General features: G+C 42.5%; 1 protein-coding gene across 1 annotated transcript; it reads right to left on the minus strand.

Moving 5' to 3' along the window:
- Nucleotides 1-17,827: 17,827 nt before the first annotated feature.
- On the minus strand, nt 17,828-26,115 carry LOC311116142 (protein NLRC3-like). Its single transcript, XM_084191272.1, has 2 exons — nt 25,063-26,115; nt 17,828-18,701 (listed from the first exon to the last, which is right to left on the minus strand). Exons 1-2 carry the CDS (start codon nt 26,029-26,031, stop codon nt 18,156-18,158), a joined length of 1,515 nt encoding a protein of 504 aa, XP_084047398.1. The 5' UTR covers nt 26,032-26,115; the 3' UTR covers nt 17,828-18,155.
- Between the last annotated feature and the right edge of the window lie 959 nt (nt 26,116-27,074).

Genomic DNA, 27,074 nt, shown 5'->3' on the forward strand with positions numbered 1-27,074 from the left:
AGGCGGAACACAACAGTATCGTACCACATGGATCTGCACGTTTTTTTCTATTCAGAAGTTGAAAGAAATTTGCCGCGAATAATATCGTTCAAGCAAGAAGAAGGAAATAAAGAGAGGTGAGCAACATGTTGAATATGTTGCATTTGTAACATCGTTAACTATTAAATGCATTACTAAGTGGAACGTTAGATCAGCTAATGTTAACCTGTCCGTTTGTTACTTTCTTTGTGAATTAATGAAGGAATTGGCTTGAATCCTGGGCTATGTATTCGTTTGCATTGTTTTTGGTTTAGTTTTGTAGCTAATTCTAACAGTCAGGCATCGAAAATGTATGCCAATATGAAAAAGGATATAATATTTGATCAAAAACGCATGTTGCTGAGTGCTTTTACTTAAACCACACTCAGTAAACACATTGTAACGTTAAAAGGTTAGACATGAAAGCTAGCTACCTAGCGAGTAGGTTATTTTCAGCAAATGAATGAATAAGCTTGGTCCCCATTGCTTTTGCTCTATAGTTGTCACCAACATCAAGAGAAAAAAGGACTTCATGTTTCTTCCAAAGAAAAGACAAGGCAGAAAGTCAGACAGAGCCAGAGGGTTCAGGTGTGGAGAGAGCAAGAGAGAGCAGAGAGAGACAGCAGGAAGACCATTGGAGAGACTGAGAGTGATGTCAGCCAATCCCGGGAGGAGCCACCGGTGCAGCCAGTGATGAACATGGACCCAAGAACTCTGATGGGGGACAGGAGGAGGAGCTTCAAGGCGGCCTGGTACCACATCCACCCCTGGCTTCAATATTCAAACAAATCAGACTCTGGGTTTTGTTACGCCTGTCTCAGAGACTGGATTGGATTCAAAATGGGGTTTTAACAACTGGAAGAAGGTAACTTACAAAGACGGGGGGATTTGAAATTCATGCAAGGTCTGAGCGGTACAAACAAGCAATGTGATTACATGGAGAGTCTATCAGAAAGCTGTAAAAAGTAATGCAACACTGGTAAATGCCCTAAACAAGGAACACAACAAACAGGTTCAAGAAAATGGGGACTATATTAAAACAATAGGAGAAGTACTACTACTTACAGCCACACAAAACATTGCACAAAGAGGACACAATGAGTCTGCAGAGTCTGATAATAAAGGGAACTTCATGGCAATCCTAGAAACAATAGCTAAGCATGACACAACTGTGGAAAAAAGGTTGAATTCCATTCATAATGCAAAATACACAAGCAAAGGGATTCAGAATGAGGTTCTGAGTTGTTTGGCAGACATGGTTCCAACAGAGATGATAGAAGAAGTGGAAGACAGTGAGGTCTTCAGCATAATGGCAGACGGAAAACAAAAGATGTTAAAACAAAAGGATCAGATATCTCCAGTATTCAGGTACTATTTCAGTGGAGCTGTCCATTAGAGATGTCTCCACTTTGAATCGGCTGATCCACTAGATGCAGCAGGGCTTACTGACTAAATCATACACATATTAGAAAGTCATGGTCTTGAATACTAAAACAACCTAGTAGGCCAAGCATATGACGGTGCTTCAGTTAAGAGCGGCAGCATTCGGGCATCCAGGCAACGCATTAAAGAACAAGCAAAGCCTTTTACATCCACTGCAGTGCACACTGTCTAAACTTAGTTTTAGTGGATACAGTCAAAGCTGTCCCTGAGGTAGGACAGTTCTTCTCCTTACTAGAAAGACTGTATGTCTTCACATCTGGGTCATATGTGCATCAAAAATCCACAGTGGCATGCAGAGACCCTCCAGTGTAGTAGAGATAGCATTATTCATTCAGCCTTATAAAGAAGTTTTCTTTCAGCTCTTTAAACTGTGTAAAATATCTGTTTCAATCCCTGTTAGTACAGCTTCTTGTGAACAGAGTTTTTGTGCACTAAAGCTGGTGAAAACGTATCTTAGGTCCACAATGTCAGATGAGAGATTAAGCAATTTAGGTGTATTAAGTATTGAGTCAAGGAGGGCAAAGGCCTTCAATCCAGATGAATTTGCGGATCTTTTTGCAAGAAAACACAAAAACCGTAGAACATATATCACTAATCTTCTGGATAGCAACAGAGGTGTATTGGCTGTTCAGATGTGGAAGGAGGGGCTCAGCATAGGAGAAAGGGTTAAATACCAGTGTTTGTGTGAATATGTTCTTTGTCTTATGCAGCTGTATGATCCAACGGGTGAATAAACTTGGTTTGAGCTTTACTAAACGTCCCTGAGTTTTACTAGGTTCATTTAGAACCTAACACGCTTAAGGTGTTGGCTTGACAGTTGATGGACCCAGGTTCAAAACCTGTTTGGGGCTACCCCCTGAATTCACTACAGTATATTTGTTTGCCTACGGGCAGGGATAACCGGGTTTGAGACGAAAGGGGCATTACACCGTTGCTGTTTGCAAAAAAAACACTACATTGGTGGAAGCAGTGGAATGGTGCCTTGGGAGAGGTGTGCACATTTCATGGGCGGGATCAGTACCCAGGTGTCGCATGGGAAAAACCAGTTTCTTGACCATTAGACCAAGAGGTAATGCCCTCTTGACCTGAGGGTGACACTGATTTTGAAGGCAGGAGTACCTCATTACCAGATCATGAGACAGACTCATGTTTTCTACACACATGGGATAGTGTGAAAGGAACTTTGCCTAGGAAGCCCATGCTAGAAGTGTTAGGAGGTGGAAGTTAGAGAATTAGTCCAGTAACTGAAAGGTCACTGGTTTGAGTCCTGAGCCAGGCAATAAAACGTGGGATTTGATCTGAACTGGCAGATCTGTGACCAACCCCTTCAGAAAGACAAATTCCCTTTGTTCCCTGTAACATGGACTAATAAAGTTGTACTGTACTGTGCTGTGCTGCACTTTATTGAACAGAACCTGAGAGTCCAGCATGTCAGGGGATGGGGTGGGGGGTGGGGGGTGAGAGCAGCAGTGGGGGATGGGTAGCTAGTCCTTGATTGGCTGTAGACCTGGGAGCCACAACTGCCAAGAGAAATTCAATCTACCCTTTTTATCAGCCAAGCCAACATACTGTTTTACACACCCTTTTTGTGGACTGTTAATGTTTATATTTAAAATCAACACTGAGCTTTTCATGTTATAATCTGTTATTTATCAAATCTGATAGTAAGATATTGAAACCATACACAATATGCACTAGAAAAGGTTGTAATGAAAACCTGAGACACTCCTATAGACCTATGGAATTATGAGGAGGGGAAATTATGTATTTCTGAAAAGATATCAAGTAATTTAGGATTTGAAGTCAATTATTGCGTGGGAAACTGCAGTCTGGTTTGTTTGTCTGAGTGAACAGAGCAGTTGGGGGAAGGGAATACACATACAATGTTTCAATCTCCAACTGTCTTGTTTCACAGACTCCTGTGAGAGAGAATATAGTAGACGGTTGCTGTCAAAAAGTGATTGGTGAGTTTTCCTGTGTCCTGTGTTTATGACCTTTTAAGGACATCCTGTCCGGATGTTCTCTTCACTATTTAGGGTGTGCTTATGTAACTTGATAGTGCAGCTGTTTCTTTGAAGTAAAGCACATTGATGAGGAATATATGATCTATTATGCTGTGAGAGAAAGAGCACATATTTACCTGATTTGTTAAATATTAATAGTTAACAATGAATATGCTTAACAATAGTAGAGACATTTCTTAACTACCAATGCTGTGCTTTTGGTAAGGATGGTTCCCTCCAGCTCCCTGCAGCTGGTCTGGGCGTGTAGTCAAGGACATGGGATAGAGATCAACTGGAGGAACAGGTAGACCTGGATTGTTTCAATTTCTCGTTGCTTCCACACAGCCACAAGAAGAAAACATGGTGGCTCCTGATCTGCCAGGGAGGGGCGTGCTTGGATGAAAAGCAGAGATTGTTTTGGACAATTTGATTGATATGAGTGGAGGCCAACCGGACGATTCAACAGTGAAGATTTTCACACACAGCTGTCTCAACAACCTTTTCCAGCCAAAAACCGGGAGTTTTTCTCCTGCGTTTCTCATGAGGGAATGGCTTAAGATAAGACTTGCTCTATGTCAGATCTAAAAGGCCCTGAATGGACCATCCCTGCCTGGGTACGTACTGGAAGAGGAAGTCTGTGGGCCAGATGATTTGAAAGTCATACGAATCTCTTCAGTAGCGTAGAGTCCAGACTCCAAAGTGACAATTTTAGGTTGTTCTGAATTCAATAGCGCAAATGCCACCAAATCTGTTAGTTCGTATGTATTTTCAAACGCTTGCACAGAGGTCAACTATTTTGTTGCCTGTCTTTAGCTTCAAGTGGCGAGATTGGTTTAAGGTGCTTGATATGATGAAACAAGTGCAACAGTTTTTCCACCATCGTGAACATTTACGAAGATGGTTCCTTCTGTTCTCAAGACAAAACTTGGGCTTATCGGCAAGAAGGTTGATCTATCATCGAAAAGAAAACATGCGAAACCTTGAAGGCCATGGAGAGCCTGGTGGAAGAGGCAACGTCTGAGTCCCTCACAGCTTAATGACGGGGATTTGGAGACTGATGGGGGTGTCGGGTTACAAATGGCCCCTGAAAAGGAGAAAAATGCTGATTCTGCTTTTTTTCGAAGAAAAACATTATTATAATAATTATACATTTAAATATGTATTGTTTAGTGAGGTGTAGTATTGTGTAATAATACAGTTTATGATCCATATAAAGGTTTAGTAGTAAACATTAGTGTCATAGTTTAATATTCAATATTGTTTAGTGAACTTTAATAACTTGTATATAAATGCTTCCATTTCTGTAGCAACATTTTAGAAGAAAATAAAAGGTGTATTGTATTTACCTTCAATTTACCTTCTCTCTCTCTCTCTCTCTCTCTCTCTCTCTCTCTCTCTCTCTCTCTCTCTCTCTCTCTTTCTCCGTCTCTCTCTCTCTCTCTCTCTCTCTCTCCCTCTCTCTCTCTCTCTCTCTCTCTCTTTCTCCGTCTCTCTCTCTCTCTTTCTCCGTCTCTCTCTCTCCGTCTCTCTCTCTCTCTCTCTCTCTCTCTCTCTCTCTCTCTCCCTCTCTCTCTCTCTCTCTCTCTCTCTCTCTCTCTCTCTCTCTCCGTCTCTCTCTCTCTCTCTCTCTCTCTCTCTCTCTCTCTCTCTCTCTCTCTCTCTCTCTCTTTCTCCGTCTCTCTCTCTCTCTCTCTCTCTCTCTCTCTCTCTCTCTCTCTCTCTCTCTATATATATATATATATATATATATATATATATATATATATATACACAAGAGCCACTGGTTCTTTGGGTTGTGTGTGTGTGTGAGCGTGTGTGGTGTTTCTTTAAAAGAACTGTTTTGTAAACCTGTTTAACCTTTTAGAAAGAGTTCTCAGCTATCCATATTTAAATGGTCAACAGTTTGCTCATCTAGGGGGTCCCTTACACACAAGGGAACTGAATGTACACACGGGGTCCCCCAAGTGTCTTTGAAACTACTTTTTTAAACCTGTTTATCCTTTAACCTTTTAAAAATAGCTCTCGGGGGGGGGGGCATCCGGGAATGTCCGGGAGGCGTCCGAGGATGGAATGTCCAGTGGATGTCTCAGTCAATTAAAAACAAAAAAGGTAACTGTATTCTTTAAGATGTCCCGTTTTACTGCTAACCTAAACAGATCCATTTGACCCCATAAAAGAGCGTCCGTGGGATGTCTCAGTCAACCAAGAAAAAAGACCCAGAGGACCAGAAGGCCTGAAGACATACATCTTAAAGAGACTCCTTGAATCATTTATTCCTCATGGAGCATTTTGAAGGTGAGTTGAATTTTCAATATGATGAAGGCTTCTATATCTAACTATGTATATATATATCATTTATGTTGTATATTATAAATGAATGTTTTTAATAATGTATTGTATAAAATGATATAGTATATAATGAATGAGATGTTGTGTTATTGATTTTTTTTTTACGAGAATGGACTCTACCTACATATGTATATATCCTACTGTTTATACCAAACAAATGTACATTTTATGTGACATGTCTCAAGGTGTCTCAGAACCCATGAAAATGCATGCCAAACCAAGTCTCTACTCAACAGTGGACCACTGGCTCCACCTAGTAGATGTTCAGTTACATCACAGTTATAGAAAAATTACTAGTCAATTGATTATGTGTGTGTGTGTGTGTGTGTATCTAGAATGTTAGTGTAATATTATATATATATACAGTGGGGAGAACAAGTATTTGATACACTGCCGATTTTGCAGGTTTTCCTACTTACAAAGCATATAGAGGTCTGTAATTTTTATCATAGGTACACTTCAACTGTAAGAGACGGAATCTAAAACAAAAATCCAGAAAATCACAATGTATGATTTTTAAATAACTAATTTGCATTTTATTGCATGACATAAGTATTTGATACATCAGAAAAGCAGAACTTAATATTTGGTACAGAAACATTTGTTTGCAATTACAGAGATCATACGTTTCCTGTAGGTCTTGACCAGGTTTGCACACACTGCAGCAGGGATTTTGGCCCACTCCTCCATACAGACCTTCTCCAGATCCTTCAGGTTTCGGGGCTGTCGCTGGGCAATACGGACTTTCAGCTCCCTCCAAAGATTTTCTATTGGGTTCAGGTCTGGAGACTGGCTAGGCCACTCCAGGACCTTGAGATGCTTCTTACGGAGCCACTCCTTAGTTGCCCTGGCTGTGTGTTTCGGGTCGTTGTCATGCTGGAAGACCAGCCACAACCCATCTTCAATGCTCTTACTGAGGGAAGGAGGTTGTTGGCCAAGATCTCGCGATACATGGCCCCATCCATCCTCCCCTAAATACGGTGCAGTCATCCTGTCCCATTTGCAGAAAAGTATCCCCAAAGAAAGATGTTTCCACCTCCATGCTTCACAGTTGGGATGGTGTTCTTGGGGTTGTACTCATCCTTCTTCTTCCTCCAAACACGGCGAGTGGAGTTTACACCAAAAAGCTATATTTTTGTCTCATCAGACCACATGACCTTCTCCCATTCCTCCTCTGGATCATCCAGATGGTCATTAGCAAACTTCAGACGGGCCTGGACATGCGCTGGCTTGAGAGGTGGACCTTGCGTGCGCTGCAGGATTTTAATCCATGACGGCGTAGTGTGTTACTAATGGTTTTCTTTGAGACTGTGGTCCCAGCTCTCTTCAGGTCATTGACCAGGTCCTGCCATGTAGTTCTGGGCTGATCCCTCACCTTCCTCATGATCATTGATGCCCCACGAGGTGAGATCTTGCATGGAGCCCCAGACCGAGGGTGATTCACCGTCATCTTGAACTTCTTCAATTTTCTAATAATTGCGCCAACAGTTGTTGCCTTCTCACCAAGCTGCTTGCCTATTGTCCTGTAGCCCATCCCAGCCTTGTGCAGGTCTACAATTTTATCCGTGATGTCCTTACACAGCTCTCTGGTCTTGGCCATTGTGGAGAGGTTGGAGTCTGTTTGATTGAGTGTGTGGACAGGTGTCTTTTATACAGGTAACTAGTTCAAACAGGTGCAGTTAATACAGGTAATGAGTAGAGAACAGGAGGGCTTCTTAAAGAAAAACTAACAGGTCTGTGAGAGCCGGAATTCTTACTGGTTGGTAGGTGATCAAATACTTATGTCATGCAATAAAATGCAAATTAATTATTTACAAATTATACAATGTGATTTTCTGGATTTTTGTTTTAGATTCCGTCTCTCACAGTTGAAGTGTACCTATGATAAAAATTACAGACCTCTACATGCTTTGTAAGTAGGAAAACCTGCAAAATCGGCAGTGTATCAAATACTTGTTCTCCCCACTGTATATATATATATATATATATATATATATATATATATATATATATATATATATATATATATATATATATATATATATATATCTACCTACATATATATTTATCCTACTGTTTTTACCAAACAAATTTCTATTTTATGTGAAGTGTCTAATCAAGAGTGGACCACTGGCTCTACCTAGTGGATGATCAGTTACATCACAGTTGTAGAAAAAAATTACCTAGCACGTTAGTATACTATTCTATATCTCTCAATGGATAACAATTCACTCAATGGATAACAATGGTTTTTTAAATATTTAACAGTATTTCAATATTTGTTTTTTGCAGACATTTTAAGACTGGATGACATACAATTTTCAGGTAATTAATATTATTATTTTATTTATTTGTTTTTTTTAAGAGGGGTAGATCAGCTTAATATTGCAGATAGATTGTATCTTCTATCAATGTAATTGTCTGCATCACTTCCAGTCCCCCATGTTTTTATATATATATACACACACACACACATATTTACATTTACGTCATTTAGCAGACGCTCTTATCCAGAGTGAGTGAGTGCATACATTATTTTATTTTTTTCTCCATACTGGCCCCCCGTGGGAATCGAACCCACAACCCTGGCGTTGCAAACGCCATGCTCTACCAACTGAGCTACATCCCTGCCGGCCATTCCCTCCCCTACCCTGGACGACGCTGGGCCAACTGTGAGCTGCCCCATGGGTCTCCCGGTCGCGGCCGGCTATGACAGAGCCTGGATTTGAACCACGATCTCTAGTAGACCACTGCGCCACTCGGGAGATAATACACATACACATACATATACACATATAAATATATATACATATATATACACACATACATACACACATACAGTGAGGAAAAAGGTATTTGATCCCCTGCTGATTTTGTGATTGACAGTTCTTTTGTGTTTCTTCCATTTGCGAATAGTCGCACCAACTGTTGTCACCTTCTCATCAAGCTGCTTGGTGATGGTCTTGTAGCCCATTCCAGCCTTGTGTAGGTCTACAATCTTGTCCCTGACATCCTTGGAGAGCTCTTTGGTCTTGGCCATGGTGGAGAGTTTGGAATCTGATTGATTGATTGCTTCTGTGGACAGGTGTCTTTTATACAGGTAACAAACTGATATTAGGAGCACTCCCTTTAAGAGTGTGCTCCTAATCTCAGCTCGTTACCTGTATAAAAGACACCTGGGAGCCAGAAATCTTTCTGGTTGAGAGGGGGTCAAATACTTATTTCCCTCATTAAAATGCAAATCAATTTATAACATTTTTGACATGCATTTTTCTGGATTTTGTTGTTGTTATTCTGTCTCTCACTGTTCAAATAAATCTACCATTAAAATGATGGACTGATAATTTCTTTGTCAGTTGGCAAACGTACAAAATCAGCAGGGGATCAAATACTTTTTTCCCTCACTGTACTTACTATTTTTGGATTATTGATTGTAATCGAATGTTAACAACATGTATAATTTCTATTCCAGGTACAAGGGGATTTCCTTATCTCATTGGAATATTGCCCAGGGCTAGGGTGGAACAGTTAGTCAAATTATGTAGTCTTATTTTTAGGTTGTAATAGGGAGCTACCAAATTAAGGCCTGGCCAAGTTTTTTTTTTTTTTTTTTTTTTTTAAATGGGTTTTTCAAATAAAAACACAACACACCTAGTATGATGTTATAAAGGGTTGTTATTTTGAGTGTTAGGAGTTTCAACAGGTCAAAGGTGATACGTCTTAAAGGAGCATTTTATGAAGTTTTTTATTTTTTGACTGAGCTTTAGGTATACATAATTTCTTATGAGAATAACTGTCATGAGGATTTAATGTACATTTGGGATACACAACATTTATGAAATGTTTTCAATATTGGTAATGATTAGTATACTGTGGGATGGAACATTTCATTGACTGATTTCAATGACCTCTGCAATCTGTCCTGGCTTTATAGTGTGGCTTGATCACCCGCACTGTAAATCCTAGAGGCATGCTGAATTGGGGGTTAGTTATGATAAGGATAATTGTGAAGAAGTTTATAATTTGGTAATAATATATATGAATCGAACCATAAAATAACTAAAGAGAGAGGGAGTTGTCCTGGATGAGGGATACCTGTTGATAGTTTAATTGTACTAATCTAGGATTACTTTACGGGATAGAAGTAAGTTAAACTATTATCAAATGTTGTCATTTTAATTTCATTTTTATTAGGGTTTAATAAACAATGTTGGTGCTTTGTTTTTGAAAGCATGAATCACGTTGTGACTCGTGTTCAAAAAAGGGGGTAGTATTGATGGTATGAGGATTTTTTGGTATATTTGCATATTGTATTAAGTATATGAGCAGTAGTAAGTAATGTGTTATGGGTTAGATGAAATGTTTTAAGGGAAAATGTATTGGTGGTAGAAGGCAGAATGTAGAGGGGGTCTTTCTATAACATGAGTGGACTGCAACAAGCTGCAAGGATGTGCACTTCCTAATCTAAAAGGCTTATCAGGACTGATAAGAAGACAGGATGAAGTAGCATGCTGTGTCTCAACTAACAATGTTATGCAGACTTTCTTTGAAAAGGTGAAGATTTGTCTGCCAGACCAACCAGGAGAATCTGGACATTTTCTGCGACTTGGAGACTATGTGGTGGTAAAGGATTAAGGAAGTCATTGATGGACAACACCCAAGTGGGAAGGTTAGTAATAGGTGTTGATGGCTACCCTGATGGAGGGGCAAGTAAGAGAGAGAGATTCCTAGATCTATATGTAACATTGTAGGACTTTTCTAACGCAGAGGAGGAAGGTGGCACCGCTTCGGCGGAGCATTGTTTTGTTTTGTCTGTGTGTTTTTGCAGCAGAGACTATTGGTACGCTGATAGAAGGATACACTCCACAGAGAGATGGTGATAAATGGAGATGGACTCTGCATGATCAGAGAACTAGTGAAGGAAGAAGGTTCATGCATCATCACACAGTCTACACCAACGGAGGTATGGATAGAGGGGAGATTGAACAGGTATAATAATAATAATAATAATAATAATAATAATAATAATAATAATAATAATAATAATAATAATAATAATAATAATAATAGGTATCAGGTCAACCAATGCTACAGATGGCTACGAGGAAACTGACGATCTGGAGATGATAGTAGGTATATACACTGCTAAAGTGATAGTATTGAGAATGCATTGAGATAATGATCTGTATTTATTTTCAGGATGAGGAAAGTCATAATTGAATTATGAATGTTTATAATGTATGTTAATATAAGTAAGACTTTCAGTCAACAGTCTCTTTTGTGTAGCTTCACTCCGTAGCCCACATACTAGTCTGTCTCTAATGATGTCATTTAGAACAGCATTAAACTCAGTGTTCTGGTAGTTTCTTTAATGCAGCAGCAAACATTGTTACTGATTCTCCCTCTTCCTGATGTCTCCTGTGGAACCTGAACCTTTCAGCATTAACTAGTGGTTCTGGTGTATCTCCACATTATCCCCATACGTCTTATTACCTGTTCTGTCTGGCTGTAGCAGGCTGCCTAGTAAATTAAATGCCTTTGGCCCCATTACACTAAAACATGTAGGCACAGTGTTGTCCTCATCCATGTCATTTACAATAACAAATTATTCAAACTGTTCTGTATATGAGCTCCACTGCTCAATACTTTTATCAAACTGTCCAATGTTTCCAACAATTCCAATAATTTTTAGTTTCTCAATAAGCTCCTGATTGTCACTCACTTCAATATTGTCCTCAACCAAAGCAATATTTCCCTCAGTCACGTGATCTTCATTCACTTCACTCACTGACGTTTCCTCCTAAGTTCGCTCATTTAGCAGATTTAATTAAAAAGTTTGTCTTCACAGTTGAATAAATGCCCTTTCCTTTAATCACTGTATATTCCTCCTTTTTAATCACGTTGTTTTCCCACTCCAATGTCCGTCTCGAGTCCTTTTCTGCCGTCCATGACGATGTTAACTCCAGTGGTGGAAAAAGTACCCAATTGTCATACTTGAGTAAAAGTAAAGATACCTTAACAGAAAATGACTCAACTAAAAGTGAAAGTCACCCAGTAAAATACTACTTGAGTAAAAGTCTAAAAGTATTTGGTTTTATATATACTTAAGTATCAATAGTAAATGTAATTGCTAACATATACTTAAGTATCAAAAGTAAAAGTACAAGTATAAATCATTTCAAATTCCTTACATAAAGCAAACCAGACGATTGTCTTGTTTTTAAAATGTACATTCAGCCAGAGGCACACTCCAACATTCAGACAATTTACAAACAAAGCATTTGTGTTTAGTGAGTCTGCCAGATCAGAGGCAGTAGGGATGTTCTCTTCATAAGTGCGTGAATTGGACCATTTCTTGTCCTGCTAAGCATTCAAAATGTAACGAGTACTTTTGGGTGTCGGGGAAAATGTATGGAGTAAAAAGTACATTATTTTCTTTAGGAATGTAGTGAAGTGAATGTAAAAGTAGTCAAAAATATGAATAGTAAAGTCAAGTACAGATACCCCAAAAAACTACTTAAGTAGTACTTTAAAGTATTTTTACCTAAGTACTTTACACCACTGGTTAACTCTCTTTCTTAGCTAGCTAGACTATGCACTTGCCTCTACTATCAATACACTGTGCTAACATTAGCCTAGACTGGACCACAGAAAATAACAGTTTTAAACAGTTGTAAAAACCCACTTCTTCCAGACAGAATAGTTCCTGTAGATTCAGACTTACTCATCACCAATCTTTTGTTATGTCTCGTGGGTTTTATAACCACGTCTGTACAAAATTCAATAATGATGAGACGGGAGACAGGAATCAGTTCAACCATTTATCTGGAACGTGATCATCTCAATACATACAAACCCCCATGATGCTCTGCGGCACAACCCCAATATACAACAAATACATAGATAAGTAAATGGACACTAAACAAAACTCAGAGGAATTTAAATGTTCAGTTGTAGAAAGTAGGGCCATGGGATAGGGTCAGAAAGGTCAGTATGTTTGATAACTGGTTACAGAGGTGACATAAAAAGTGTGTGTGTGTCCAGTGTGTATGTGTGTGTGTGTCCAGTGTGTGTGTGTGTCCAGTGTGTGTGTGTGTGTGTGTGTCCAGTGTGTGTCCTGTGTGTGTGAGTGTGTGTGTATGTGTGTCCAGAGTGTGTGCGTGTGTGTGTGTGTACTGTTTGTGTGTGTGTCCATTGTGTGTGTGTGTCTAGTGTGTGTGTGTGTGTTTGTGTGTGTGTGTGTGTATCCAGTGTGTGTTCAGTGTGTGTGTCCAGTGTGTGTGTGTGTGTGTGTGTTCAGCATGCGTGTGTTCAGTGTGTGTGTGTCATGTGTGTGTGTGTCTAGTGTGTGTGTGTGTTCAGTTTGTGTGTGTGTCCAGTGTATGTGTTCAGTGTGTGTGTGTGTGTGTGTTCAGTGTGTATGTGTGTGTGTGTCTCGTGTGTGTGTGTGTGTTTGTCCTGTGTGTGTGTGTGTCCAGTGTGTGTGCGTGTGTGTGTGTACACTGTTTGTGTGTGTGTCCATTGTGTGTGTGTGTGTGTTTGTGTGTGTGTGTGTATCCAGTGTGTGTTCAGTGTGTGTGTGTGTGTGTATGTGTGTGTGTCTGTGTCCAGTGTGTGTGTGTCCAGTGTGTGTGTGTGTATCAAGTGTGTTTGTGTGTGTGTGTCCAGTGTGTGTGTGTATCCAGTGTGTGTGTGTGTGTGTGTGTGTGTGTGTGTGTGTGTGTGTGTCCAGTGTGTGTGTGTGTGTGTGTATGTCCAGTGTGTGTGTGTTCAGTGTGTGTGTGTCAAGTGTGTGTGTGTGTTCAGTGTGTGTGTGTGTGTGTCCAGTGTGTGTGTGTATCCAGTGTGTGTGTGTGTGTGTGTGTGTGTCCAGTGTGTGTGTGTGTGTGTGTCCAGTGTGTGTGTGTTCAGTGTGTGTGTGTGTCCAGTGTGTGTGTGTTCAGTGTGTGTGTGTCCAGTGTATGTGTGTGTGTGTCCAGTGTGTGTGTGTGTATGTCCAGTTTGTGTGTGTGTCCAGTGTGTGTCCAGAGTGTGTCCAGTGTATGTGTGTGTGTGTTCAGTGTGTGTGTGTGTCCAGTGTGTGTGTGTGTGTGTGTGTGTGTGTGTGTGTGTCCAGTTGTGTGTTCAGTGTGTGTGTGTGTGTCTAGTGTGTGTGTGCGTGTGTGTGTGTGTGTGTGTGTCCAATGTGAGTGTCCAGTGTGTGTGTGTGTTTGTGTGTGTCCAGTGTGTGTCTGTGTGTGTGTCCAGTGTGTGTGTCCAGTGTGTGTGTGTGTGTGTGTCCAGTGTGTGTCTGTGTCCAGTGTGTGTGTGTGTGTACAGTGTGTGTGTGTGTGTGTGTGTGTGTATGTCCAGTTTGAGTGTGTCCAGTGTGTGTTTCCAGTGTGTGTTTGTGTGTGTCCAGTGTGTGTGTGTGTGTGTGTGTGTGTGTGTGTGTGTGTGTGTGTCCAGTGTGTGTGTCCAGTGTGTGTGTTCAGTGTGTGTGTGTGTGTGTGTGTGTGTGTGTGTCCAGTGTGTGTGGCCAGTGTGTGTGTGTGTGTGTGTGTGTTCAGCATGTGTGTGTTCAGTGTGTGTGTCCAGTGTGTGTGTGTGTATCTGTGTGTGTGTGTGTCCAGTGTGTGTGTGTCCAGTGTGTGTGTGTGTGTATCAAGTGTGTTTGTGTGTGTGTGTCCAGTGTGTGTGTGTGTGTGTGTGTGTCCAGTGTGTGTGTGTTCAGTGTGTGTGTGTCCAGTGTGTGTGTGTGTTCAGTGTGTGTGTGTGTGTGTCCAGTGTGTGTGTGTATCCAGTGTGTGTGTGTGTGTGTCCAGTGTGTGTGTGTGTGTTGTGTGTGTGTGTGTTCAGTGTGTGTGTGTCCAGTGTGTGTGTGTTCAGTGTGTGTGTGTCCAGGTTATGTGTGTGTGTGTCCAGTGTGTGTGTAATTGTCCAGTTTGTGTGTGTGTCCAGTGTGTGTCCAGAGTGTGTCCAGTGTGTGTGTGTGAGTGTTCAGTGTGTGTGTGTGTGTGTGTGTGTCCAGTGTGTGTCCAGAGTGTGTCCAGTGTGTGTGTGTGTGTGTCCAGTGTGTGTGTGTGTGTGTGTGTGTCCAGTGTGTGTGTTCAGTGTGTGTGTGTGTGTCTAGTGTGTGTGTGTGTGTGTGTGTGTGCGTCCAGTGTGAGTGTCCAGTGTGTGTGTGTGTTTGTGTGTGTCCAGTGTGTGTGTGTGTGTGTCCAGTGTGTGTGTCCAGTGTGTGTGTGTGTCCAGTGTGTGTGTGTGTGTGTGTACAGTGTGTGTCTGTGTCCAGTGTGTGTCTGTGTGTACAGTGTGTGTGTGTGTTTGTGTGTATGTCCAGTGTGTGTGTTTGCAGTGTGTGTTTGTGTGTGTCCAGTGTGTGTGTGTGTGTGTGTGTGTGTGTGTGTGTGTGTGTGTTTGTGTGTGTCCAGTGTGTGTGTGTGTGTGTGTGTCCAGTGTGTGTGTCCAGTGTGTGTGTCCAGTGTGTGTGTGTGTCCAGTGTGTGTGTGTTTGTCCATTGTGTGTGTGTGTGTGTTTGTGTGTGTGTGTGTATCCAGTGTGTGTTCAGTGTGTGTGTGTGTGTGTGTGTTCAGCATGTGTGTGTTCAGTGTGTGTGTGTCCAGTGTGTGTGTGTCCAGTGTGTGTGTGTGTATCAAGTGTGTTTGTGAGTGTGTGTCCAGTGTGTGTGTGTATCCAGTGTGTGTGTGTGTGTGTGTGTGTGTGTGTCCAGTGTGTGTGTGTGTGTGTGTCCAGTGTGTGTGTGTTCAGTGTGTGTGTGTCCAGTGTGTGTGTGTGTTCAGTGTGTGTGTGTGTGTGTGTCCAGTGTGTGTGTGTATCCAGTGTGTGTGTGTGTGTGTATGTGTGTGTCCAGTGTGTGTGTGTTCAGTTTGTGTGTGTCCAGTGTGTGTGTGTTCAGTGTGTGTGTGTCCAGTGTATGTGTGTGTGTGTCCAGTGTGTGTGTGTGTCCAGTATGTGTCCAGAGTGTGTCCAGTGTGTGTGTGTGTGTGTTGTGTGTGTGTGTGTCCAGTGTGTGTGTGTCCAGTGTGTGTGTGTGTGTGTGTGTGTGTGTCCAGTTTGTGTGTTCAGTGTGTGTGTGTGTGTCTAGTGTGTGTGTGTGTGTGTGTCCAGTGTGAGTGTCCAGTGTGTGTGTGTGTTTGTGTGTGTCCAGTGTGTGTGTGTGTGTCCAGTGTGTGTGTGTCCAGTGTGTGTGTACAGTTTGTGTCCAGTGTGTGTGTGTGTGTGTGTGTTTGTGTGTGTCCAGTGTGTGTGTGTGTGTGTGTGTGTGTGTGTGTGTGTGTGTGTGTGTTTGTGTGTGTCCAGTGTGTGTGTCCAGTGTGTGTGTTCAGTGTGTGTGTGTGTGTGTGTCCAGTGTGTGTGTCCAGTGTGTGTGTGTGTGTGTTTGTCCAGTGTGTGTGTGTGTGTGTGTGTGTGTGTCCAGTGTATGTGTGTGTGTGTGTGTGTGTGTGTGTCCGGTGTGTGTGTGTGTGTGTGTCCAGTGTGAGTTTGTCCAGTGTGTGTGTGTGTGTTTGTCCAGTGTGTGTGTGTGTGTGTCCAGTGTGTGTGTGTGTCCAGTGTGTGTGTGTGTACAGTGTGTGTGTGTGTGTGTGTCCAGTGTATGTGTGTGTGTGTGTGTCCGGTGTGTGTGTGTGTGTGTGTGTCCAGTGTGAGTTTGTCCAGTGTGTGTGTGTGTGTTTGTCCAGTGTGTGTGTGTGTCCAGTGTGTGTGTGTGTGTGTCCAGTGTGTGTGTGTGTACAGTGTGTGTGTGTGTGTGTGTCCAGTGTATGTGTGTGTGTGTGTGTCCGGTGTGTGTGTGTGTGTGTGTCCAGTGTGAGTTTGTCCAGTGTGTGTGTGTGTGTTTGTCCAGTGTGTGTGTGTGTGTGTGTGTTTGTCCACTGTGTGTGTCCAGTGTGTGTGTTCAGTGTGTGTGTGTGTGTGTCCAGTGTGTGTGTCCAGTGTGTGTGTCCAGTGTGTGTGTGTGTGTCCAGTGTGTGTGTGTGTCCTGTGTGTGTGTGTGTGTCCAGTGTATGTGTGTGTGTGTGTGTGTCCGGTGTGTGTGTGTGTGTGTGTGTCCAGTGTGAGTTTGTCCAGTGTGTGTGTGTGTGTTTGTCCAGTGTGTGTGTGTGTGTGTTTGTCCACTGTGTGTGTTTGTGTCCAGTGTGTGTCCAGTGTGTGTGTGTGTGTGTGTGTGTCCAGTGTGTGTGTGTGTACAGTTTGAGTGTGTCCAGTGTGTGTGTGTGTATGTATAATGTGAGTGTGTCCAGTGTGTGTGTTTGTCAAGTGTGTGTGTGTGTCTAGTGTGTATGTGTGTCCAGTATATGTGTGTGTGTGTGTCCGGTGTGTGTGTGTGTGTCCAGTGTGTGTGTGTCCAGTGTGAGTGTGTCCAGTGTGTGTGTGTCCAGTGTGTGTGTGTGTGAGTGTTTGTACAGTGTGTGTGTGTGTCCAGTGTGTGTGTGTGTATTGCCAGTGTGAGTGTGTCCAGTGTGTGTGTGTTTGTCCAGTGTGTGTGTGTGTGTGTGTGTGTGTGTGTGTGTGTGTGTGTGTGTGTGTCTAGTGTGTGTGTGTGTCCAGTGTGTGTGTGTGTGTATGTCCGGTGTGAGTGTGTCCAGTGTGTGTGTTTGTCCAGTGTGTATGCGTGTGTGTGTGTGTGTGTGTCCAGTGTGTGTGTGTCCAGTGTGTGTGTGTCCAGTGTGTGTGTGTGTGTGTGTGTCCTGTGTGTGTGTGTGTGTCCAGTGTGTGTGTGTGTGTCCAGTATGTGTCCAGTGTGTGTGTGTGTGTGTCCAGTGTGTGTGTGTGTGTGTGTGTGCATGTGTGTTCAGTGTGTGTGTGTGTCTAGTGTGTGTGTTTGTCCTGCGTGTTTGTGTCCAGTGTGTGTGTGTGTGTGTGTGTGTCCAGTGTGTGTGTGTGTGTGTGTCCAGTGTGTGTGTCCAGTGTGTGTGTGTGTCCAGTGTGTGTGTCCAGTGTGTGTGTGTGTGTGTGTTTGTGTGTGTCCAGTGTGTGTGTGTGTGTGTGTGTCCAGTGTATGTGTGTGTGTGTGTGTCCAGTGTGAGTTTGTCCAGTGTGTGTGTTTGTCCGGTGTGTGTGTGTGTGTGTGTTTGTCCAGTGTGTGTGTGTGTGTGTCCAGTGTGTGTGTGTGTCCAGTGTGTGTGTGTGTGTCCAGTGTGTGTGTGTGTGTGTGTCTAGTGTGTGTGTGTGTGTGTCTAGTGTGTGTGTGTGTGTGTGTCCAGTGTGTGTGTGTGTGTGTGTCCAGTGTGTGTCTCCAGTGTGTCAGTGTGTGTGTGTGTGTCTAGTGTGTCAGTGTGTGTGTGTGTGTGTGTGTGTCAGTGTTATCATGGTTATTATTTACAGGGACACACATTGTGTCTACTGTGTTAAAGTTACTGAGGAATCCCAAACCCTAAACCCTGGATAGAGGGGCTCAGTGAATGTGGAGTGGAATGTGTTCAGGTGGGTCAGTGTGTCAGAGGAGACTCTGTAGAAGGACAGAGTGCCGGCTGGCCAGTCCAGATACACTCCTACTCTGTGGGAGCTGGAGGAGGGGACGTCTATGGTAGTGGACTTAGTATTGTGACAGGCAGAGTAACTGTTGCCAGAGCAGATCAGACTCCAGGACTTGTCATTCCATCCAATCCCACAGTCATAACCCCTTCCTCTCCTGCTGATTCCTTTATATGCCACTCCTATAACAGCCCAACTCCCACTCCACTCTACCTCCCAGTAACAGCGCCCAGTCAGACCCTCTCTACACAGCACCTGTTCCCAGCCCTCAAATCTCTCTGGGTGATCAGGATACGGCTGCTCCTCTCTCCTACGTGTCACCTTTCTGTTCTCCTCAGACAGAGAGAGGAGTCTGTTTACTGTGTTTGGGTCCAGTGTGAGATCACAGACATCTGATGGATGAAACCAGACACAATATTAGAAATCATCATCATTCACATTAGAATGTTAACTCACTTTTCACTAGTTCATTTAATGTAGTTGTTTCTAGGTATCAAAAGGAGAAGTTAAGGTAACTTGAGACTTGTTGAATGATCATATGTTATACTGTATGGTAATATAAAACATACTTATTCCCATTAATTACACACTGTTACGGATACAGGTATCCTGTGTGTTTTTGTGTTTTTCCTCTCCTTCTGCCCTATTCACAGGTGTCCTTTATGTTCCTGATTGGGGGTCGTTGCTGATTGCTAAGGTGGACCAATCAGTGGACATTCCTCTGCATTGCACCACCTGTTGCTGGTTTTTCAATCACACAGCCCATTGTATAAAAACCAGTCAGTTGTTAGAGAGAGACTATTTCCGTATGTGAGTATGGACACTGTGGTGTCCTGTTTATTGTTACTCACTAAGTTGCTGGTTACCCTGTTTGGTACTTTTGTTAAGACTACTTTTCTGTATGTGAGTATGGATACTGTGGTGTCCTGTGTTTAGAGTACTCACTAAGTTGCTGGTTACTCTGTTTGGTAACTTTGTGTGTTTCTGGGAAAAGGGGAAGTTAAGCAAGCTGCCCTTGGGCATACATTACCCATAGAAAGAACTGTCTATAAACACTAGTTAGACCTGAGCGGACCACCCACTGTATTTTTGTATGAGTAGCAGTAGCTTAGCGGTTCTTGAGGCAGGCAAGATCAGTTTAGGGGTGTTTTACACTATTGTTTCATTTCTTGGGTCCTGCTCAGCCCTTTTTCCCAAACCTTTACCGTGTGTTCACAAATAAACATTTTATGTTTGACGGTAGTTTATGGTTGTCGTGTAGTTTTTCGTTCTCACTGTTCAATGTCATCATCCTAATTTGCATGAATTATGTTACGGGTCTCATGTCCATCCCCCTAGACGTTTAAAGCCACGGGGTTCGTAACACACACACACACATAATAATAATAAATAATATGATATGCCATTTAGCAGACGCTTTTATCCAAAGCGACTTACAGTCGTGCGTGCATACATTTTTGTGTATGGGTGGTCCCGGGGATCGAACCCACTACCTTGGCGTTACAAGCGCCGTGCTCTACCAGCTGAGCTACAGAGGACCACACATCCTGAACACACACACACACACATCCTGAACACACACATATCCTGAACACACACACACATCCTGAACACACACACACACACACATTTCTAATGTAAAAGGAACACGCCACACACACATACACATTGTCAAAGCAACTCTTTGTAAACTTTGGTGTCCCTGATTTCTGCTTCTGTAGAACTACAGCTGATATTTAATATGACCAAGTAAGTAATGATGGTGGTCTTTGACTTTGACTTCACTTGAATTAAGACTTATTCTTAGTCATATTCTTCACAGCAGTCAACACTCACATTTTCTAAGTCCAGGTTTCATTGTGTTCTCTCCACCATGTTCCACACTGTAGCGGTAAGCAGAAGAACAGACAGTCATTGAGGGATACACCTGAACTCACACACACACACACACACACACACACACACACACACACACACACACACACACACACACACACACACACACACACACACAGTCAGCTTATAACTTTGTCCAAGTGTGTGTGTGTTTGTGTGTGTGTCCACTCTGTGTGTGTGTGTCCAGTGTGTGAGTGTGTGTGTGTGTGCGTCCTTTGTGTGTGTATCCAGTGTGAGTGTGTGTGTGTCCAATGTGTGTGTGTACATTGTTTGTGTGTGTGTGTGTGTGTGTCCAGTGTATATGTGTGTGTGTGTGTCCAGTGTGTGTGTGTGTGTGTGGGTCCAGTGTGTGTGTGTGTCCAGTGTGTGTGTGTGTGTGTGTGTGTGTGTGTCCAGTGTGAATGTGTGTGTGCGTGTCCACTCTTTGGAAAAACTCTGTGTTTCCCTTTTGTGCCAGTGTGTGTGTGTGTGTCCAGTGTGTGTGTGTGTGTGTGTGCATGTGTGTCAAGTGTGTGTGTGTCCTTTGTGTATGTGTCCATTGTGTGTGTGTGTACAGTGTGTGTATGTGTCCAGTGTGAGTGTGAGTGTGTGTGTGTGTGTGTGTGTGTGTGTGTCCAGTGTGTAAGTGTGTTTGTGTGTCCAGTGTGTGCGTGTGTCCAGTGTGTGTGTGTGTGTGTCCAGTGTGTGTGTGTGTCCAGTGTGTGTGTATCCAGTGTGTGTGTGTTTGTCCAATGTGCGTGTGTGTCCAGTGCGTGTGTGTGTGTGTGTGTGTGTGGCCAGTGTGTGTCTGTGTGTGTCCAGTGTGTGTGTCCAGTATGTGTGTGTTTGCCAGTGTGTGTGTGTGTGTGTGTGTGTGGGTCCAGTGTGTAAGTGTGTGTGCGTGTGTGTCCAGTGTGTGTGTGTGTGTTTCCAGTGTGTGTGTGTGTCCAGTGTGTGTGTGTGTGTGTGTGTGTGTGTCCAGTGTGTAAGTGTGTTTGTGTGTCCAGTGTGTGCGTGTGTCCAGTGTGTGTGTGTGTGTCCAGTGTGTGTGTGTGTCCAGTGTGTGTGTATCCAGTGTGTGTGTGTTTGTCCAATGTGCGTGTGTGTCCAGTGTGTTTGTGTGTGTGTGTGTGTGTGTGTGTGTCCGTGTGTGTCCAGTGTGTGTCTGTGTGTGTCCAGTGTGAGTGTGTCCAGTGTGTGTGTGTGTGTGTGTCCAGTGTGAGTGTGTGTGTGTGTCCAGTGTGTGTGAGTGTGTCCAGTGCGTGTGTCCAGTATGTGTGTGTTTGCCAGTGTGTGTCTGTGTGTGTGTGTGTGTGTGTGTGTGTGTGTGTGTGTGTGTGTGTGTGTGTGTGTGTCCAGTGTGTGTGTGTTTGTCCAGTGTGAGTGTGTGTGTGTGTGTGTGTGTCCAGTGTGTAAGTGTGTTTGTGTGGCCAGTGTGTGCGTGTGTCCAGTGTGTGTGTGTGTGTGTCCAGTGTGTGTGAGTGTGTCCAGTGCGTGTGTCCAGTATGTGTGTGTTTGCCAGTGTGTGTCTGTGTGTGTGTGTGTGTGTGTGTGTGTGGGTCCAGTGTGTAAGTGTGTGTGCGTGTGTGTCCAGTGTGTGTGTGTTTGTCCAGTGTGTGTGTGTGTCCAGTGTGTGTGTGTGTGTGTGTGTCCATCATGTGTGTGTTTGTCCAGTGTGTGAGTGTGTGTGTGTGTGTTTGTCCAGTGTGTGTGTGTGTAGAGTCTGTTTGTGTGTGTGTTTAGTGTTTGTGTGTAAAGAGTGTGTGTGTGTGTGTGTGTGTGTGTGTTTGTGTGTCCAGTGTAAGTGTGTGTGTGTGTGTCCAGTGTGTGTGTGTGTGTGTCTAGTGTGTGTGTGTGTGTCCAGTTTGTGTGTGTGTGTGTTTGTCCAGTGTGTGTGTGTGTGTGTGTGTGTCCAGTGTGTGTGTGTGTCCAGCATGTGTGTGTTTGTCCAGTGTGTGAGTGTGTGTGTGTGTGTGTCCAGTGTGTGTATGTGTGTCCAGTATGTGTGTGTTTGTCCAGTGTGTGTGTATGTGTCCAGTGTGTGTGTGTATGTGTGTGTGTGTTTGTCCAGTGTGTGTGTGTGTACAGTCTGTTTGTGTGTGTGTTTAGTGTTTGTGTGTAAAGAGTGTGTGTGTGTGTCCAGTGTAAGTGAGTGAGTGTGTGTGTGTGTGTGTCCAGTGTGTGTGTCTGTGTCCAGTTTGTGTGTGTGTCCATCGTGTGTGTGTGTGTCCACTGTGGGTCACACACAAACACACTGGACACAAACACACACGCTCATACTGGAGACATACACACACACACACACACACACACACACACACAGTCTTTATATAACTTAGTCCAAGTGGTGGTCAGAATGTTTGTCTTAACTAGCCTGATAACTCCAACATGTCTGATATGAACATTGACATAAACCCTCTACATACTTGAGTTTCTCCAGTCTGCAGTGTGGATCCTCCAGTCCAGCAGAGAGCAGTCTGACTCCTGAGTCTCCTGGGTGATTGTAGCTCAGGTCCAGCTCTCTCAGGTGTGAGGGGTTTGACTTCAGAGCTGAGACCAGAGAAGCACAGCCTTCCTCTGTGACTAGACAGCCTGACAGCCTGCAAAGAGTCAATTCATATTAAAACCACACTGCTATTCTTTGGTGGTGAAAATAGTGGCAGTATATTTTTTCTACATTTTCAGATATATCAGTGTCCTGAAACTTAACATATATATTCATAAATGAATGAATGTATAATTATTAGATATGACAAATTATCATAATTTGCATGTAGAGAGTAAAATGTATAGTACGAATATTTGAGTAGACTGACCAGACCAGTTTAAAAAGCAGTATCAGTCAAAAGACAGACAGTGAGGTATCAGATTTAGATTGTATTGAGTATACAGTCCACACCATATCTAGTTTGACAGTGAAGCTAACATTTTAAATGTTGATGTGTCCTCCAACATTTTGGATTTGAGATCAAATGTTTCATATGAGTTGACAGTATATAATGTCACCTTTTATTTGAGGGTATTTTAATACATATCTGTTTCACCGTTTAGAAATGAAAGCACTTTATGTATCTAGTCCCCCATTTGACGAGGTCAAACGTATTCTGACCAATTCACTTATTGTGTATTAAAGTAGCCAAAAGTTTAGTATTTGGTCCCAAACTCGTTGGTTGCATTTGCAGTTTGTTTTGGTTGTGTTTTGGGTTATGTTTTGTCCAATAGTAACTGAATGGTGGATGATGACTGGAGTAATTTTCTGTCTAAGTGAGTAGATAACATATTTCTAAACACTACTCAATTAATCCTGATGATGACATGATTAATAAAAATCATGAATGAATCATGAATAATAATGAGTGAGAAAGTTACAGAGGCTACAACAAAAAATGCTAACCTCTCACCATTACCAATAACAGAGGGGGTATGATCCTTGTTCCTCTGTAACTTTCTCATTCATCATCATTCACGATTCATTCATGATTATTCATAATCATGGTAGCATCCACATGAATGTAGAAGTGTTCAGAAACATCTTCTATTCTTACTGACAATACAAGTGAAGTGACTCCAAAATGACAGGACATTATTCACCATTCAGTTTCTATTGGGAAAAACATCATCTAAAACACAACCAAGACAAACTGCAAATGCATTCAACAAGTTTGTAGAATCACAAGCTTGATGTAATCACTGTGGGTAAGGAATATGGGACCAAACACTAAACTTATGACTACTTTAATACAATATAAGTGAATATGTCCAAATTATTACGACTTTTTCAAATGGAAGAACTAGACACATAAAGTGCTTTCATATCTAAACAGTAACACAGATATGTATGAAAATACCCTCAAATAAAAGGTGACATTCTGTACTGTCGCCTAATATGAAACATTCTATCTCAAATCCAAAATGCTGGAGCATAGCACCAAATGTAAAACTGTAAGCTTCACTGTCCAAACACATATGGTGTGGACTATGTGTGCCTGGTAAACACATGTGGATCTGGTGAACAGTTATCACTTGTTGACCAACTACAGGAATACTGACCTCAGAGTCTCCAGTTTACAGTGGGGATTCCCCAGTCCAGCAGAGAGCAGCTTCACTCCTGAATCCTTCAGGTCATTGTTACTCAGATCCAGCTCTCTCAGGTGTGAGGGGTTTGACTTCAGAGCTGAGACCAGAGAAGCACAGCCTTTCTCTGTGACTCCACAGCCTGACAGCCTGACAGAGAGATCATCATGATTTCACAAACACACTGTTAATTTAACACCAGTAGTGTAGAAGGACAATGGCAGATGCATTTTGTTTATTCTCTCAAACAACATATAGATTCATCTTCCGTCTCCTAGAATTGTATGGTCATATTGTTATACTAATGTGAACATCAATGCACTGATTCAGTAAGTTTTTCAATGTAATACTATATATTATATACATATTATAATACATATATTTCTCTAAACTGAATATTTCTTCCTGATGATTAGTACTTAAATGTCATTTTATGTACTCACAGAGCAGCTCTGGAGGCTTTGACCACTGGCAGCAGCCTCAGAAGACCTTCCTCTGATCTGGAGTATTTCTTCAGGTCAAACACATCCAGCTCCTTTTCTGAAGTCAGCAACACAAAGACCAGAGCTGACCACTGTGCAGGTGACAGTTTGGCTTTTGACAGACTTCCTGATCTCAGGTAGCTTTGGATCTCCTCCACTAGAGAATGGTCATTGAGTTCATTCAGACAGTGGAACAGATTGATGCACCTCTCTGGAGAGGGATTCTCCCTGATCTTCTCCTTGATGTACATGACTGTTTCTTCATGGCTTTGTGAGCTGCTTCTTGTCTTTGTCAGTAGACCTCGTAAGTGCTTCTGATTGGACTCCAGTGAGAGGCCCAGAAGGAAGCGGAGGAAAAGGTCCAGGTTTCCTGTCTCACTTTGTAAGGCTTTATCCACAGCACTCTTGTAGACAGTAACTTTAGTAACTTGCGGTTCGGCCATTAGATTCTCATTGTTGTTGATGAATGAGAGGAACACATATACAGCAGCCAGAAACTCCTGAATGCTCAGATGCATGAAGCAGTACACCTTGTCCTGGTACAGCCCACGTTCCTCTTTAAAGAGCTGTGTGCACAATCCTGAGTACACTGAGGCTTCATTGACATCAATGCCAGCCTCTTTCAGGTCTTCTTCATAGAAAATCAGATTGCCATTCACAAGCTGTTGAAAAGCCAGTTTTCCCAGTGACAGAATGCTCTCTTTATTCCAGTGTGGACCTGTCTCTTCTTTCCCAAGATACTTTTCATTATTCTGTTTGGTATGAAACTCCACAAGGTGTGAGTACATCTCAGTCAGAGTCTTTGGCATCTCTTCTGTCTTGTCTGTACTCAACATGTGTTCAAGGACTGTTGCAGAAATCCAACAGAAGACTGGAATGTGGCACATGATGTGGAGGCTCCTTGATGTCTTTATGTGTGAGATGATTCTGCTGGCCAGGTCCTCATCACTGAATCTCTTCCTGAAGTACTCCTCCTTCTGTGGGTCATTGAACCCTCGTACTTCTGCCACCTGGTCAACACACACTGAAGGGATCTTATTGGCTGCTGAAGGTCGGGTAGTTATCCAGAGGAGAGCAGAGGGAAGCAGATTTCCATTGATGAGATTTGTCAGCAGAACATCCACTGAGGTTGACTCTGTGACGTCAAAACACATCTTGTTCTTCTGGAAGTCTAAGGGCAGTCGGCACTCATCCAGACCATCAAAGATGAACAGAACTTTGTACTTGTCGTAGTTGGAGATTCTTGATTCTTTGGTTTCCTTTGAGAAGTGATTGAGAAGTTCAATCAACGTGTGTTTTTCACCTTTCATCAAATTCAGCTCCCGAAAAGGGAATGAAAATACAAATTGGACATCCTGATTTGCTTTTCCTTCAGCCCAGTCCAGAATGAACTTCTGCACAGAGACTGTTTTTCCAATGCCAGCGACTCCCTTTGTCAGCACAGTTCTGATAAGTTTGTCTTGTCCAGTTAAGGATTTGAAGATGTCGTTACATTTGATTGCAGTCTCTGGTCTTGCTTGTTTCCTGGTTGTTGTCTCAATCTGTCTCAGCTCATGTTCATTATTGACCTCTCCTGTTCCACCCTCTGTGATGTAGAGCTCTGTGTAGATCTTATTGAGAAGTGTTGGGTTTCCTTGTTTAGCGATCCCCTCAAATACACATTGAAACTTCTTCTTTAGATTAGATTTGAGTTCACGTTGGCAAATCACAGCAAGCTCATCTGAATCTAGAAATAACACAGAGGATATTAATATTACATCAGTTTTAATGCCTACAGTATTGTAAGACTGTCTTATAAAGTTTAAATTATAATCATTTATTCTCTTGTCTGTATAAATGTGTAAATGTTTTCATAATGCATTACACACTGGTGTGACTGATTTATATCATTATTGGTATTATTGATGGCATTAATAATGTTCTCTCTCTCTCTCTCTCCTCTGTCTCTCCTCTTCTCTCTGTCTAAATTAATCACCACAACACATCCCTGATGCTACTTGATGAGGTCACTAGGTGTTGTGTTAAGGCTGCTACAATATCATTGAGTTACACAGCTACTTTAGCTGTACTTTAGCTACAGCTTTTAAATGTTATAAAACAGCATTCAACATGAGGCAGACAGCTCTTACTTTTCTCCAGTGTGTCAGCAAGCTCCTTCTGGTTCATTTTTCTCAGGACGTGCAGTGTGATCTTCAGAGCCCCCTCTCTGGCACTGCTCTCCTGCTTCTCATCTTCAGCATCCACCACTTCCTTATCCTGCTTCTGACTCTCAAAGCCTTCTGGGAGTTCTGGACTAAGAATCCTCTTGAACATCTTCAGCTCGTTCTTCACAAATGTCATAATATTCTCTTCA

Source organism: Coregonus lavaretus (genome assembly GCF_964263955.1).
Source record: "Coregonus lavaretus genome assembly, contig: HAP1_SCAFFOLD_1697, whole genome shotgun sequence".
In the NCBI taxonomy this organism is placed as follows: domain Eukaryota; kingdom Metazoa; phylum Chordata; class Actinopteri; order Salmoniformes; family Salmonidae; genus Coregonus; species Coregonus lavaretus.